General features: G+C 27.9%; 1 protein-coding gene across 12 annotated transcripts in view; it reads left to right on the top strand.

The window, feature by feature from the left end:
* Positions 1-14850, top strand: part of tai (taiman) — a 54070-nt gene extending 39220 nt beyond the window's left edge. For 5 of the 12 annotated variants that reach the window (XM_036360189.2, XM_036360191.2, XM_036360190.2 and 2 more), the window contains 6 exons: positions 38-226; positions 294-637; positions 706-1000; positions 4038-4256; positions 5612-5971; positions 6292-14850. In XM_036360189.2, the coding sequence (XP_036216082.2) occupies positions 38-226; positions 294-637; positions 706-1000; positions 4038-4256; positions 5612-5971; positions 6292-6323 (1439 nt within the window). In that variant the 3' untranslated portion in view covers positions 6324-14850. The remainder of the gene's footprint in view (positions 1-37; positions 227-293; positions 638-705; positions 1001-4037; positions 4257-5611; positions 5972-6291) is intronic. The other 7 variants (XM_070107280.1, XM_070107282.1, XM_070107284.1 and 4 more) reach the window with 5 other exon arrangements.
* Positions 14851-17113: the final 2263 nt, after the last annotated feature.

The raw sequence follows: 17113 nt of genomic DNA, 5'->3' as shown, positions 1-17113 counted from the left end.
CTTTTGTTCATATATTTTTAATATCTGTGTCTTATAGGCCTAAATCCGAACATCAACAACATTGGGTCGCTGTTGAATAATACAGTAGCGCCAAACGTCGCTTTGTCTCGTACCAACTTGCCGCCGGATTCTCAACTAAGTCCGAATTTTGCACAGAATTTACTTCAACAACAACAGTTAAGTCCAGGGCAGCGTAATGCACCATTCAGTCCACAAACGAATGCAGGTCAGTTACCAGCATTTTATTTTTGATTTTTTACCGACACGTGTAATTTATTATACTGTAATCATAGGTTATGCATCGCAATATTCACAAAGCGGACAACGTCTATCGCCCCATCATCAGCAGCATATTTCACAGCAGCAACAACAAGTGAATGCCCAGCAACAACAACAGATGGCATTTCAGGCTGCCCAAGCAGCAAACGCTAATGTCACTCCGCAGCTATCACCACGCCAACCGCCTTTTGGCGGAGGAGCAGGTGGTGTACAATCACCTACAGGCTTGCCGTCATCACAGCAATGGAATGCTGGTGGTAATGTCAGTACGCCAAGTGTACAACTAAGCGGAAATGTGACAACTCAACGCGCTCATTCATTGCAACAACATAATCCTATGTTAAGCGCGCAATTACAAGTTAGTGAATAAAATTTACTTTTGAGGGCCTTTTTAATTTTTTAAATTTTATTTTTTAATTCTTTTAGCAGGGTGTTGGTCCTTATACAACACGTCCGTATCAGAATCAGCGGCGAAGTCTCAACTCTCCAAACGGAGGAGGTGTATCTGGCAATGCAGTTACTAGTAATATTAGTACCAATGTCGGTCTGCAGAGGCAAAATTCTTTTCAAGGTGGTGAATCTGGTGGTTTTAGTGGTACATCAAATTCACCATCTCCACAGTCACCATATGGTGGACCCAGCTCAAACGTATTCCAGCAACAACAAATGCAACGAATGCAGCGCCAGAGTAGCGTTCCGCAAACTACTCAACATTTACCTGGTATGTGAAAACATTAATAGTAATTGAAAATTGTTATATTATTAATATTTATCACAAAAAGTAATAAGACAGAGTATGCCCGCTAGCTAACGTAGGTTTGTAGGTTTTTTATTGACATATTGTTTTTAACAAATACCGTTTATCTGCTCAAAGTTGTTATGACAGAAACAAAATGGATTTATTTATAATTCATGCGTCCTACCATTTGCTCTTGGTTGTATATTGTTTGTGTAATAATTTTGTTCTCATAACGCTTATTTATAAAAGCATAAATAACGGTGATAGTTATTGCGATTTATGTGCGCATTCAAGTGCTCACAATGAAGAATTATATTAATTTACATATATTGCCCGTAGATCTTATATAATAACTCTAGCAGAACTAGAGACAAATTAACACGCCGTATAATCGGTCCAGTTCCATACTCACAAAACGACATTATGGTTCATAAATTATTCTTGAGTTTGTTAAATATTTTTGTAAAATATGGGCCGCCCTGATTAATGGTAATTATTCCGAAGACATTAAATATCTTTTAAAATAAAAATGTCAGTAATGTCTTTGAATTTGTCCCCATTGGAATTAACGAGTTTCCATGGAAGTGGTCACGATATTGTTGGTCTCTTGATGAGATTCAAACTTTGTTCGCTTGCTTACAATAAATATATAAATTTATTGAACTGAATACTGTAATAAACCCTGCACAGCCGAATTAATCACTTAAAAATTAAATACATACTAATTTTGTTCAATTGTAAGTTAAGCTGTCCGAGTTGCATTAGAGCATTGCATGCAAATATTATATCAAGCGATAGGGAGAAAAACTGCGGAATAACTTCACTTATATAGAATTAAAATAAAAATGATGTGCATTTTTTCATCTACGTAACAATATGGTGAAAGGCGTAACGTTATACTCTATGAACCTTGATGGGGGAATGCAAGAAAAAGCTAATTGAAAAAAAGAGGAACAATTAAAAATCGATTAACTCAAAATTTTTTTAACGTGGTGTCATCTTTGCGCTAATTTAAAGGATATAAACATCGCAAAGAAAATACCAGTTTTTTTAAAACAATCATTTTTTCTATTGCTTAATATTTTTCTATAACACCATTTTTACCTTTAATGAGTTAATAATACTTTTAACTTTTTATTACGCCGTGGCGTGTAATGTATGACACTATCTTTAGTTTAGAAATCACATGTATTTCAATCAGTGGAATATAAAAGCAGATATTTTTAAAGATTAGAGTAGGTGCAAGGTTAGATCAGGGTCAGATCCATTTTTTTTTTATTAAATAGCCTTGAAATACTACCAACCCAGGCATTTAAATATTGTCCATAAGCTGCTTCCTTCCTTCTAAAAATTACAAGTTGAAGAACTTTCTGATGTGCCAACTCAAAATATTTTTTTTTTTATTTATTTCATACTACAATATTATGTACTAAAGTATATGCACGAAAAAAATCCAGGTGTGTCTCATTGTGACATCGCTAAAACACTAGTCGTCATAAAAAATATCGTGACTCCTTTTCTTTCAAAACAAACGCCGGTAGTGGTAGAAAACAAGGATTTGTATCTCCGATTACAGCAAAAAAAGTGTTGAGCTATTTGGAACAAAATCCTTAACTATCGGTACGAGATGTTGCCAAAAAAGTCCAAAAGTTATCTTCATATGTACAGAATGTACACAAAAACATGGACTACGTTCCTTCAGAGTGAATGCAGCACCAGACTCCCTCGCGCTTACCATCTATGCTACATCAAAAGTGGGAATACGGCCGCCTTAACTATTGTTTTATTGTTATCCTTTACTTAATAAGCATATTTCATTATAACCTCTGAAGTTTTTACCAATATTAATATAGAAATTTTAGACACAAATCTAAATAGGCATGCGCATGCGCATGGATAATTAATGTGAGAACATTATGTGTCTATTTATAGCTTTATTAGCCGTACCCCTCATTGCGTGGTGTATCTTTCCTTTCGAAGTTTTGTTCCGATGTTTCCTTAAAAATATTTGATTTAGCATTTGCGACTTCTCTATTCTTTAACATTCTTAAGTTTAAGTGCATGATACTAAAATAGAAGGTAAATAATTTGTACCTTTTAATGTTACATATATATGACAAAGATACAAGACATCAATTTAAACCTTTTCACTTTCTACTATCACAAAATTCAAATCAACGACTTAAAAACAATTCGCAATCACTTTAACGAATAAATTTAGATTTTAACAAAATTAAATTTTCACAAATATTTTTTTAGAGTTTGAGTTATGGTTGTTTAGGTAATTTTTAACAAGTAACATTAGAATTGAAAATACCATTTTTTTAATTTCGCAGCTATCGGACAATTTTTTTATGCTAAAGTGGGTTGGTAATTGTTTTGCGCATGGCGAAGCAACCATTTGTTAGTTAGAAGATATCCAAACAAAAGCAATTACGGACGAATAAATCAAAAAATTAAACAAATATATTTGGGATGAAAAAATACTGGTTACTAGACAACTTTGCGAAAGACAACTCAAAATACATAAATTGTATCGAAAAGTTGGAAGATAATTATATTCGATATACTCGTATTACCCAGGATGTCAAATATTATTTATTAAAAAATGATAGAATCTAATTTTGCCAAAAAATTTGTTAATCTTTAAACTTTTTAACCTGCATTCTATGTGCCATATGTTTAAAAATATTTATATTTTTTCATTTACATTTATTTCTGGTTATTCCAACCGAATCGCGATGTTCGCGCTTTTGGTTGTGTTTTCAATTACTCTTATTACAATAAACCGGATACACAAAAGTGTGAACACGACTATTTATTCGTATTTGCTTTATTATATTAGTTACTCAGTAAACAGTAACCGCCAAGGAGGGTACTGAATCAATTATAGTCCTCCACATTTATTTATTATCAACTTAAATCTATGATATTAGAAAAGTGTTAAAAATAATTCTGAATGCGCCCAGTAAATATTGTTTTGAACTTAAAATGCAAATCTCGTATTAACCCAAAACAGGCTCTCCACGCCCATTCAGTGCGAATGTAAATCACGAAAATATTGTAGGTACAAGCGGCAATGGCGCCGCCACAAGCCTCGGCGTAAATGGCGGTGTCAGCGTCGGAGGGAGTGTCGGTATTGTTGGCTTTAGTGGCATGATGTACAATAATATGCAGCATGCTGCTCATGCGGCCTCACAACAAACACAAAACGAATTTTATGGTCGCGCTCAGGCCGGTAAGCGTTTACCAACTTGGAATACAAAATAATATATATAATTTGTACCATATAATATGTGCATTCCCTAAATTTGTATCTAATACAAAAATATACACTATATGTATATAGATGTTAACGTTATAAGCGTATATTCGATTTTTATGTTTATTATCTGGCCGAAAATGTAACAAAGAAGACCATACACTATTTTAACACATTTTTTCACAAGAGTACTGGTTTACTATGTGTACATATTTTCAATCTAAAAAGTTAGAACTCCTTCCAATATTGTTTTGCAGCCTTATTATTTAATTCAAATTGGTGTTATGGAGTTTATAAAATGAAATTTAAAAAAAGTATTTTCTAATCTTCGTATATTGAAATCCTTCTGTATTAATCCTATTTATATGTATATGTGACTAAAAATAGTCAAAACTGTTAATATAATGAAGTTATTTGCAGCTATTTAATTTCTCACATAACCCAAAATGCGAATCGTAAATGCAAATGAGCTACTAATAACATATTTCTTAAAAAAAGATGATGCATTTGTCAAATTGTTATTTTGATATTACAATTTTTGATTGTCCCCGTTGTTGAGCTCACAGTATTATTGTATATGCTTATGATGTACATAAAGACTCTGTATGCTAGAAATAATTACTGACATTAATTAACTTCTTGTATAATTGTTCCTTACTTCCTACATTAATATGTACCTTATGTATTTCCTTAGTTTTATGCACAGACCAAAACCGATAGTTTATTACAACTTTCTATAAAATTATAAAATTTTACAACAAAATTATATATTGCTTATTTGGTGCATCAATTAATATCTTTATTTTATTAAAAGAATATAGTTGATGTACATATGCAATTAAAAGTAATTAGGCCAAACTGGTTAAAATAGGAAATCGGCAAACTACAACTTTTCGGATACTTTATTTTTGTGGATTATTGAGAGATAAACCAGCTGATATTCCTTTCTATTTCTAAGAAAAATTAAATTTTATATTACTTTACTTTTTTATATGTAGTAATTTTAACAAAGTCATGGTTTAAATAAAATTGCAGAATAGCGAATTTGGAATGAATTCTCGTGTTGTAAATAACATAATTTTATTTTGAGCGCCAACTGGTGGATATATCAACATTAGATTAAACGTCCTTATTTTACACATTTGTGTTGTAACTATATGATATGTATGCATCGTTATATATTTAATGGGATTATTTTTTACATAAATATCATAACGTATCATGTAAACATATCAGAATAACAATATTTGTAAATAATTAGAGTAAAAAGTAATGTATATATTTTTTAGATTAATTTTGTTAAATGTTTATTTTTTACTTTGTTATTTCAGCAGGTAACGCAGCAAATTCCTCTGATTTCGTAAAACAAGAATTGAGGGCTGTAGTAAGTGTACGTGCCCAACAACAGGCTGCTGCCGCTGGGGGAGCTGGTGCTTCTTCTGGCGGCAACGGAGTGCCAGGTGGCGGCGGAGGAAATGGCGGTCCTGGCGGTCTGCGAATAACTTCCACCCCGCAAAGTCCCTTGAGCAGTGCTCAACAGGGACCCATGAGTGGTGGCACTTCTGGGGGTTTAAATAGTACAAATTCGCTTAGCATGCAACAACATCAATCTGGATCGATAGGAACTGGTGTTAGCCAAAATGCACTACTTAACACACCAGATCCTTCCATGAATTTTAGCTTCGATGCACGTAAGTAACCAAGCATAATTATTTACAACACGAGAATTCATAATTATCACATCTAAAAAACAGAAAATGTATAATGAGTAACAAATATATAATTAATATTGAATGGATATATTTATAGAAGTGTAGGCATAATATTTTGAATTGAAAATTTATGGAATGATATTATTAACTCACAAATTTATACAACTCATCTTTAGCAGAACTGGTTAATAATTTGTTTTTTAATCTAAAACTTCATTACTCATAATAAACATCTTTTTGAGTAGGGAATAATATAAATAAATTATTACATTACAATTTACGGCATATTTTAATTGCAGAAGATTTCTTTGGCAACAATGCTACAAGGTGACCATAAAAAGTTTGGAATTCAATATACACTACTAACGGCCGTCGACAACTCAACAATAAAAAGAACTGCGTATTGGCATGAACGAAAAAAATAGATGAAAAAATATTATATTTAATAATATGTATATAGCAATCATAAAATTTAAATTATTTTCTTGTGTTAATAAACCTATTTTTCAATTATGAAAATTGGAAGCAAAAAGAGAAATATGTACCTAGGTGCAATAGAATCTTAGCATTTATTTACATAATAATGTTACAAATATATCAAAATAGCTTAAAAAAATTAAAGATGTGTTAAATATATGTATGTATGTGCATACAATTACGTAAATATAAAATAGAATTTTGCATAAATTATAGGATCTTTCATATTTCGTTTCATGAAAAATATTACCTTAACCATATTAGAATCACAAGACCAATAAAAAAAACTTGTTAAGAACCACAAATATGCATAATCGAATTCCAAGCTGATAGGTATTATTGAATATTACGTATCTACATATATGAAAAATTACTGAAAAAGGAAAACATAATTGCGAAAAGAAATTAAAACCTGTTGTCATCAGTTCAATAATAAGAAAAATTAACTGTAGATATTAAAAACATAGCGCTTATTGCAAACAAATGTACGGTGGAAAAGGAAAAATTGCTATTAGTGGGAGCCTCATTGAGGTGGACTGGCCAGATTAAATAAAATATTTCAATCCTAATTTGTTATACGGTGTAATTTGTCAGAACGACATAAAACAAAGCTGAAATTGAAAAGAATCATAGTGGGTGAAACGACATTAATTACTTAGTAAAAATGTGTTAAAATTTAAGGATCATGCGTATATGTGTATATATTATACAAATCTTTCAAAAATAATTAAATTTTTGCAAGTGCAAGTTGAGGAAATTAATTAATTATTAAGCGTTATGTTTAAGTACATAACTCTTATAAAACAATAAGGAAAGTAATGTTTAAAGTTTTAAATATTTCGAACTGTAAAACAGTCAAATTTAATACAATAAGCATATTAATTTAAGGGGAAACGGTAAACGATTTTGTTATAAAATTATTTAAACTGACTATTTTGCACCGCACCAACTAAAAATATTAAATTGAAATTTCAATTGAATTTATAAATTAAATATTACAAATCTGCTACAAACTTATAAACAAGCATAAAGTTTCAAACAAAAAATGCAGTGATATCAAAATAACTTATAAAATCTATAATATCGCAAAAGTATACAAATTGTAGATGAAGTAATTGAAAAATGTACGTTGTACAATGCAAATTATAGGTAATAGTTATGTTGGCGTACGATACGGTTGGAGAAATATAGCCAAAAATTATAAAGCAAGATAAGCATTTTACGAACAACGTTCTTTTATAAAAAACAAAAACAACGTGTACCCATAAATACGCTTGACTTTAAAAACTCATACATATATAATTATTAATTTTCTAATTCCAGTAAAATGTTTTAAATTGTTTAAATTTTGAAATGTTATTTGTTTCCAATAATATTTTTTTTTAATTCTTAAAGTAGAAAATTTACACTGGATGATTAGAATAGAAAAATTTTACATAATGCACAGTTGTGGTTACTAATCGGTTATGATTTTAATATTTTGATTTATTTAGAATTAAAATATACATAAAAAGGCATTTTCATTAAATAATGTTAAAGCTTGTCCCTCAGTTATCTTGCAAAATATTGTCCATTAGTATAGAATTACTTCCTGAAATGTAGTCACATACTAATGCACTAGATACCACATATAAGATGAAATACAACCTTAATTTTGTTTTCAATTTATATAATATATAGGGGATTTTGTTAGTTATGCACTTTCAGTTATATTCTATTGATTTGAAGTAAAACATTGTTTGTATAAATAAATTTAATTTTTTGTAATTTATTAGTTATTTTAAATGTTTTTTCCTTTTTCTGTAACTAAACAAAAAACGAACGAGGATAATTTGATTGTGAGATATTAGTCCAATAAATACATATAGCATGTAATTTACCCAATACTATTGTAAAATAAAAAAATAGATGTAAAATCCTAGTTAATTCATAGCTTTAGAAAGCCTAATTAAATAAGTCTAATTAATCAAAAAGAAAATGAAATTTTTATTATTAAGGTGTTCAGTGGCTAAAACACTATTGTTTGCTTTATTAATTTATTAAACAGGATAAAAGGGCAATGAATCTTTCAAATACAATATGCATTAAATAATATAAAGAATTCTTACTTGATTTTTGTTAGTTAATTTAAAAGTTACATAGTATATCTGAAATGCAATGTATTTATGTAGGTGCAGAAACTGTTAAGGGTAAATTATTGTTATTTTTTTAATTATATAAAAATATTGTTTTTTTTATTAATTACACCTTAAGTTTTTCTACGGATGTAACTCTATATAAAGATATTCTTAAACACGTTGTATACCATAAATAGACACCAAACGTATACCTTTCGTGTCGTTGTAGTTAATAGCAGTAATGTTACAACTTTTAATAATAAAAATTAATAGTAAATTTTTTCTACTATATAAGCCTTTTCCGTTTTTTGTCTTCTTAAGTTTGTAATGCAAATTAATAAAAATGTAAAGTTGATATAATAATAAAACTATTTCGTGTAATCATTTCATTTTGATGTTCTATTTTCAGTTGATTTACAGTTATTATTTGAATTCTCAATTAGGTGACTTGTAATCTTGGGAGTACGAATGAAACCACATACATATGTATATTTGAAGTTATCAAGGGAGTTATAGTACTTCATTCTTACTCGAATAGTGAGGTGAGTTTTATATTTTAAAATTTAATTCAATTGCTGGATCGATTGTTCGATAAATAGTATGTACATGTAATTGTAGATGTGGCAGTCATACAATAACAGTAAAAATTACTAATTAATAATTTTTCCAAAAAAATATGTATACTAATTTGAAATCATCATTTTATGTATGAGATTTTTTTCACTGCATTTTATGTAAATGCATTCGATACACTTTGCTTGTGAGTACATATTATATTTAAACAAAAGCAAACTAAGTAAAATGTAGAGATCAAATTGATTAAAAAACGAAGGGCGATAATGGAGAACAAAAACTCTCGGAAATATAGAAATACCTCTCATATAAGTTCAAATTATAAATTAAATAATATAAAATGATATAAATATAACATAAATATGATATAATATAATATAGAACAAAATTATTATATTAACAGGAAAAAGCGACTTTTTATATATAAAAAATGGTCAATTTTGACTAATAAAAAGCATTCAGCCCAATTATGAAGACCGACAGATGATTACGGAGATAATTTTACATTGTAGTGTGAAAAATTGACACATTTCTTAATATTTTTTTAAAAGTATCTATATGTATCTATACATATACCGACCGCAAAAAAGAGTTAAAGGCAAAACGTTGCTATTATTTTTTCTAAAAGTCCACACATACACAATAAATCGACAGAATAAAGTTTATGTAATAAACTTATGTTATCATCGTGCATTGCCTTTTATTCAAACTCAATGGAACCACAACGGAATTAATATGTAGCTTAAACCGTTGATATTTTAGTGCTGCTGATAATGTTATTCGAATTCAAAATTGATGTGATCCGTCGGGGTTCATAAGAGGAGTGATTACATTTTTTCTCACACAAAAAAATTAAACAAATTAAAAGTTATATAAGAATTTATATATACACACTAAAATATGAATACATTCCCAAAGTACAGTATATATAAAAAAAATTATAATAATAATATTTAATACAAAATATTATAGATGCACCGTATAGAAAATTCAATTTAAGAAAATGAAGTAAGTAAAAGTGAATTGATGTGTTAAAATTCTGGTTAGTAAATTATATGCTAATATAAAGAGATGATATAAAGGAAGTAGTTGCATAAGAAAAAATTTACATGGAAAACAGCGCCTTAAGTGCAGTAAATATAAAAATAAGATTAAGGACGAAAGTGAACAATTTTTAGAGGCTATGATCACAATTAAGTGGTACAAATGTTTATTCGATTAGTGCATTTTTGTAAAACAACAAAAATATTTATGTCATAAGGTAGTTATTAAAATAGTATACATGAATGTTTGAGCATTGTTTTTTTGTAATCGGACAACAAATCGAATTAAAATTTGTGTGAATATGGTATTCGGATGTTATTTGTGAAAACATAAATATTCAAAAAGATTGTAATAATCAAATTCTATAATTAGACTTATTTATCCTTATACTAAAAGTTGCTAAATTTATATGTATCAATTATTACTACTTTTAAAAGGTTTTGAACCTCCGAAATTAATGTAAAAATGGTAGGTGGTAAAAATGTATACAAAGATTAATTGTTATACAAGTTATATGACAAACTGTCATTTTTGCGTACAATAATCGATATTTTCAATTAAATATTATAAATTTATATTATTACCAGTTTTATATCTGTAGATAATTAAAATAATAGTTTTACATAAGAAACTGGTTACATAAACAAGTAATCATAATTGATTTTCTATGGCCCATGAAAATTATATTTTAAATAAAGTTTAAAATATCACATAGAAATGTATTTAGTTATAGACCTAAAAATGCGATATTTTCCTGTCGATTGTTATTATTATTTAAATTTGTCCTTGTTTCACCCTTTTTGCGTGAAGAAACCAAAGAAAATTGTAAGGGAAAGTTTTGTGTGTGAATGTGTATTTCCAACACATAATTGTTTTTGTCCCTAAATTGTGTGTAATAGTAAAATTTAAAATCTAAAACCTCAAAACAAACTACTGTCTTAGTAGGATATTTAAATATTTAAAAGTCATACATCCAAACAGAGAATTGATACAAATATTATAAGTGAATGACAAAGCGTAAACGAGCAAAATTATTTAAACGACAAGTGGCATTTACTGTTTTTTGAGACTAATTGTAAGTAGTAAATCTCTTTACACTTTTAACACAAAATGTAAATTTATTGAGAATTAAAATATGGGAAACCCATGCCAATATTTGAGGGAATTGGTAGAGAGCAGAACTTATAAATATTAGGTAATAATTTTCATAAAACTATTATGAAAAATACAAGCATAAAAATATATATTAGTACTCATATTTTGAACTTTTATATTTTCAATTTGAATAATTATTATTTAAATAACAGATCGAATGTACGGTACGCACGTTATCTATATGCATATATACTTGAATATTTTTAATTATATTTAAAAGTCCGAATATATGAAAATAATAAAAATCCTGACGACTTGATATTGCATATATTCATAAACATATATATTTTTTTTGTTTTTGTACAAACAAATAAAATGCTAATACATTTAAGTATTGTTAGTTACCGAAAGTTCAACCAGGTTATGTACATAAAGCATTTTATACCTGAGACGTTTAGAAAATAACGTAAACCTGTGAAATAACAGACTCGTAAAAACTGACAACTTTTAATGTTCTGATTATTTACATGCTCTACCTTTAAGTTTTTTATAACTGAAACAAAAAATGTAAAGAAGTACCAAATATGTCTTGTTCTACACATTGCTGCCTGTCGAAAAGAAATAATACAAAATAAAAATACATAAAAGTGTAATCGTATAGAACATTGCAATTAACAATTTAAGCACTTATATAATTTTTGAAATTAAAAAACAGTATATGGTAACTATATAATAATATTGAAAAATTAAAATATAATTTTAAATGCTAACAATGTAATGTGTACATATAAAAATATAAAATAATTGCATCACAATCTCAAAATAATTTGGCTTAAATTATAACAAAACTCAATTCGTACTACATTCGGTAAATATATAATACAGTACGGTATACAAAATATCTACACTAATATTTGCAAAGTTAATAGTCAATAGATCTCTCGAATTTCGCAATTCATTGCACCAGAAAATATATACTGCATACATAAATATAATAAAATAGTTACATACAATTTAAAAAACATCATTCCTTTAAGAAAATGCAATAAACTAGAAGACGCGGCCAAATAGCTATATTTTATATGTAGTAATTATATTGTTTCTATTTAATAGTTTTCCTTCTGATTGCTTAATCTTAATTTACTGCATTGAAAAGAAATATAAAAATAACATTGATTCGAATGAAAGAATTTATCTCTTGTAAAACATACCGAAACGAAGCCTTAACATTATTACAATGGCTTAAAATAAGATGAATGATACTTACATAATTATATATATATACCAACAAGAAGAATGACATGAAATATTGATTGGCTGTGGTTGTTTTGATGAAGAGATGTAAGAAAGTACGAAATCGAAAGTAAACACAGTTTAGAAAAAAACAAGTCATGTAATCGTAAATCAGAGGATCATATTTAAGCATGATAACTCCAATAAAATGGGTTGATATGGGTTTGATTATAAAATTTAACGATTCAGTAAGACTGAGTAATATGTACGAGCATAACTGTGTACAAGTTAAATTACTAAAAACTATAGAAAAAGCATACATGTTTTTGCTATTGTTCGAAGTTGTGTAAAAGTCTACATATGATTATATATTGTACATAACAATTACATTGCAAGCTAGACATTTTTAATTTTGTGTCAATAATAGAAATAAAATGTAAACTGACAAAGAAGTTATAAGTTGGCCAACGATACACCCTCTATACCATCTCTTTCGACTAAGTGGATGGTAAAATTAAGTAATCTAATGACATAGTATTGATTAAAACTATAAGTTGTGGACACTTTTATATAATGTATATGAAATTGACTTAATATTAATTAGTTTGTGTTCCAACTATCACATATACATACCTACATTAAGGATTCAAAATTATATTGTTTATTACTTTTCTTATACTATGTCGTTATGTACCTTTATTGTAAATACTTAAATGTGTTAATTTCAAATATTATAATTTGTTTATATAATTTTATGTATCTTATATGTATGTATGTATAAATTAAAAATATTTCCAGGTTAAAGAGTTGTTTACTAAATATGAAAAGTACAACAATATATAATATGCACCAACACGAATGTCACTGAAAACTGAAAAAACGGCTTCACAAACTTAAGTGTAAATTAATGTATTTATACGATGTGCATAGTAAATTGTATTGATAATTTTAATTAAATAGATAAATATACTTGTATAGGTATAAGTATAGTGGATCGTAACACATGTGTTCATGTATGCGCTGCACCTGTCTATATTTTTCTTATAAAACAAAGAAAACTAAATTAAACTATACATCATAAATGCATGTATGTATAGTAAAATTTAAAACCAAACTATTAATGACATAATCATATTTCGTATCATTTTGTGGATATTCTTGTGTAAAAAACATGTTTCTCCTTCAGCATTGTTAATGATAGTTAAAATAAAATCTGTTCTAAAGATTGTTGCAACTTTTTGACATATCTTCAATCTGAAATGTATGTCACAGTTGACCCTTTCGACTTAAAGCTTAATTGATTATAAAAATACGGTTTAGTTTAATAGATACCGAAACCAAGAAGTACTGAAATGTGTGGGTGTGCATATACATAAGTATATGTGTTTCAAAAACAAAACAACAAAAAAAAATTAACTGTAAATACATTTAAATATGACTTTCACATATTTAATTATTATTTATTTCATATTTAAAGGTATTATATCTTTGTACTTGTATGTATGTATATTTGTCTAGATATTATGCAAATCGCGGAATTAACTTACTAACTACAATATAAATGTATCTACATATACATAAAAACAGCATTTATATGTTACCATGACGCTTTTGTTAAAAAAATCAATATATGTATATTTGTATTATTTTTTATATTACAATTTCCTGAATGCATTTGCTAAAGTTTCAAAATTACAACTTGATGATTTGATGCAACAGTTAGGGGGTGAATTTTAAACCCACTGAACGTATGTATATATATGTGTAATAAATATGTACTTCAGTGATTAAATTTTTCTTATCATTCAGTTTATAAAAAAATTTCAAATAGGTAATTGTTACCGCTGAAGTTTTATTAGTATTGACTTTTTGTTTCAAATTCCCGCTTCGGTATTTGTACAATGTATAATTATTTAAAATGATTTTAATTTCTTTCTTGAAACCTTACTATATGGAAAAATGTTGATCAAAGGTAAACAAAAAGTAACAGAAGCACATATACCAAAGAATTGATTGCTGGAATAAAAACAGCACATTATTAATTTTTATAAAATGCCAGAAGTTATTTGAAGAAAATATAGACGACAATTCTTAACAACTGGAACTGTGCTAAAAAATGAGTATGTATTGTATTATTAAATAATTGCTTATAAATCTTAATAATCTTTATATACACAACCACGCATATACAGCAACAAAATCGTATGAAATAATTAAAAAAATGCAAATAGAGGAAATGAGTGAGTTAACAAAGAAATTGGAAATGATACAACATTTAATATTGAAAAAAGACTAATAAAAATATTATATTAAATTGCATATTAAGTGTTTTTTATTCTTTTTTATAAAACCAGATCTTTTTTGAAAATTACGTAAGTACAAAAGTTAACTAATGTATATCTTTTATAAGGAATATAATTTGCGGTAGCACCGAATATTCACTATCTGAGTGTTCAGAGTTCACAGAACACTTTTAATAAAAGTATATTCTCTATGACATATTCGTAACCATCGCAGAAGCAAAAATACCAAGAAAAAACGTTAACTTCGATTGGGTTGCACCGAAGATATAATGCTCTTCACAAACACAAAATATTTCTTACAGGAACTTGATTCCGATCGTTCAGTTTATATGGCAGCTGTAATCTCTAGTAGTCCAATCGGAACAATTTCTTCGTTAATCGCACATTTACTTGTTTGGTCAATAATACATGCCAAATTTCGTGAAGATATCTCGTCATGTGAAAAAGTTTTCCATACAAGCACTTGATTCCGATATACCCTGCTCAGGGTATAAAATACCATTTTTACACTCACACATACTAACCGTGTGAGTTTTTAATACAAACGATGTGCTTAGAAGTTTATTGAGCTGTTAGGCGTCTCAGATAAATACCAGGTTGGATTTTATGAATTCGGTGTGCGTTAATTGGATTCGGAAACTACCGTTCTGTACATATTCAACAGAAAACTTAAAGAAGCCATCAAATGTAATCTTCGTATTCTAACGAAACAAACGACGACTAATCGATTTTTTAAATAATAATAAATACAACATATATTTTTGATATGCAAAAATTTTGATCACATGAATTTGCCTCTTAAGCACATTACTTCCTGCATATGTGATTTTAATTGCTCCTTATTTGGTGTTTTTTCTTTTTTAACAAATAATCCAATAAAATCATTTATTGAACTACAATTTTTGCATATTGTACTAATTTTTATTGAAAAACATACCTTTAAAAATTCGATACAACGAACTGGCCTGACAATTCATGTGTTAGTCATTTCGGAATACTGCTGTAATATGTTATTTCAAAATAGGACACACTGGTATGTATGTTATTATAATATAAATTCGAATTGAACCAACGGAGTAGAATTGTGCATTTCCAAAGACTACAACATGTTCTCGTAGACATAAATAGACTTTATGTAACAGATTAGTTCATTTTTAACATTTGTAGATACGTACCCATTTGTACATGTATATCTACAACTCTAAACGCTTTCAAAAACACCAAAAATATATCAAACCAATAAATACTTAGATTCCTTGCCTTTTAAATTATTATTAAATATAATGTAAGGCCCTCCAAAGAAATTGATTGCCCCTCAATTTCAAAATATTTACGAAATTAAGCTTCTACAATTCGTTCTACTACTTGTATAAAAAGTGTATGATTCAAAAAACTTAATACTTACTTTGTATGGTCATCCCTCTCAAATTGCAAAAAATTTAAATTCATGTAAAAACGGTCCAACTTAATATAAGACCTTTGAAAGTAATTGAAACAAGATTATAAAACAATTACATTACATATATAATGTCCACAATTTCCTTATCCCCATTTTCAACGAATAATTATGCTCAAAAATATTCCCAAAAAGAAATAATACTTACATACATATTTGTATATTATAGATTCTTTTTTCTTTTTGCTGAAAGTTTTCAATTAAAATATCTTTCAAAGTACATTTCAATTTCAAATAAATCATTTGAATTGAAATGGAAAATGTGTATTGAATGGATCCGCTCCCGAGTTGATGTGACTATGGTAGACATTAAAAACTATTATAATAAAATACTGATTTCAGTGAAAATATTATTTACGAATAAAGACGACAACTAAATTACCAATATAAGAATCAAAGGGATTGTACTTGAGGCAATTTTTATTCACATGCCTATGTTTAGAAATATATTTTTTATTATTTATGAATTGTTTACTTTTAACGTAATTGGGATATACAGTTTCCTATCCTTTGAGATGGATCAAACTTAGCACATCGTGCTAAGTTTACAAAAACCGATTCAGTAGTTTAGGGGCTTATCCCGGAGAAAACGTGACACGTAATTTTTGTATACTATATACCATAGAAGAATGTACATGAATAAGTAAATTCAATATTTTTATTGCATAAGCCTTTTATGAATCTGAATATTTAAATACTTACTTCTTAATATCCGTTTTATAAACTGATATTTTGATGAAACTTATTCAGTTGAAAAAATCATTACCGACTTCAGTTCAAATGAATTACGTTACTAACATATGGTTTGCAAACCAATTTTTTT

Source organism: Bactrocera oleae, chromosome 3 (genome assembly GCF_042242935.1).
Source record: "Bactrocera oleae isolate idBacOlea1 chromosome 3, idBacOlea1, whole genome shotgun sequence".
NCBI classification, from domain to species: domain Eukaryota; kingdom Metazoa; phylum Arthropoda; class Insecta; order Diptera; family Tephritidae; genus Bactrocera; species Bactrocera oleae.
The sequence above is the reverse complement of the archived record's forward strand: the minus strand, read 5'-3'. Positions and strand labels throughout refer to the sequence as shown.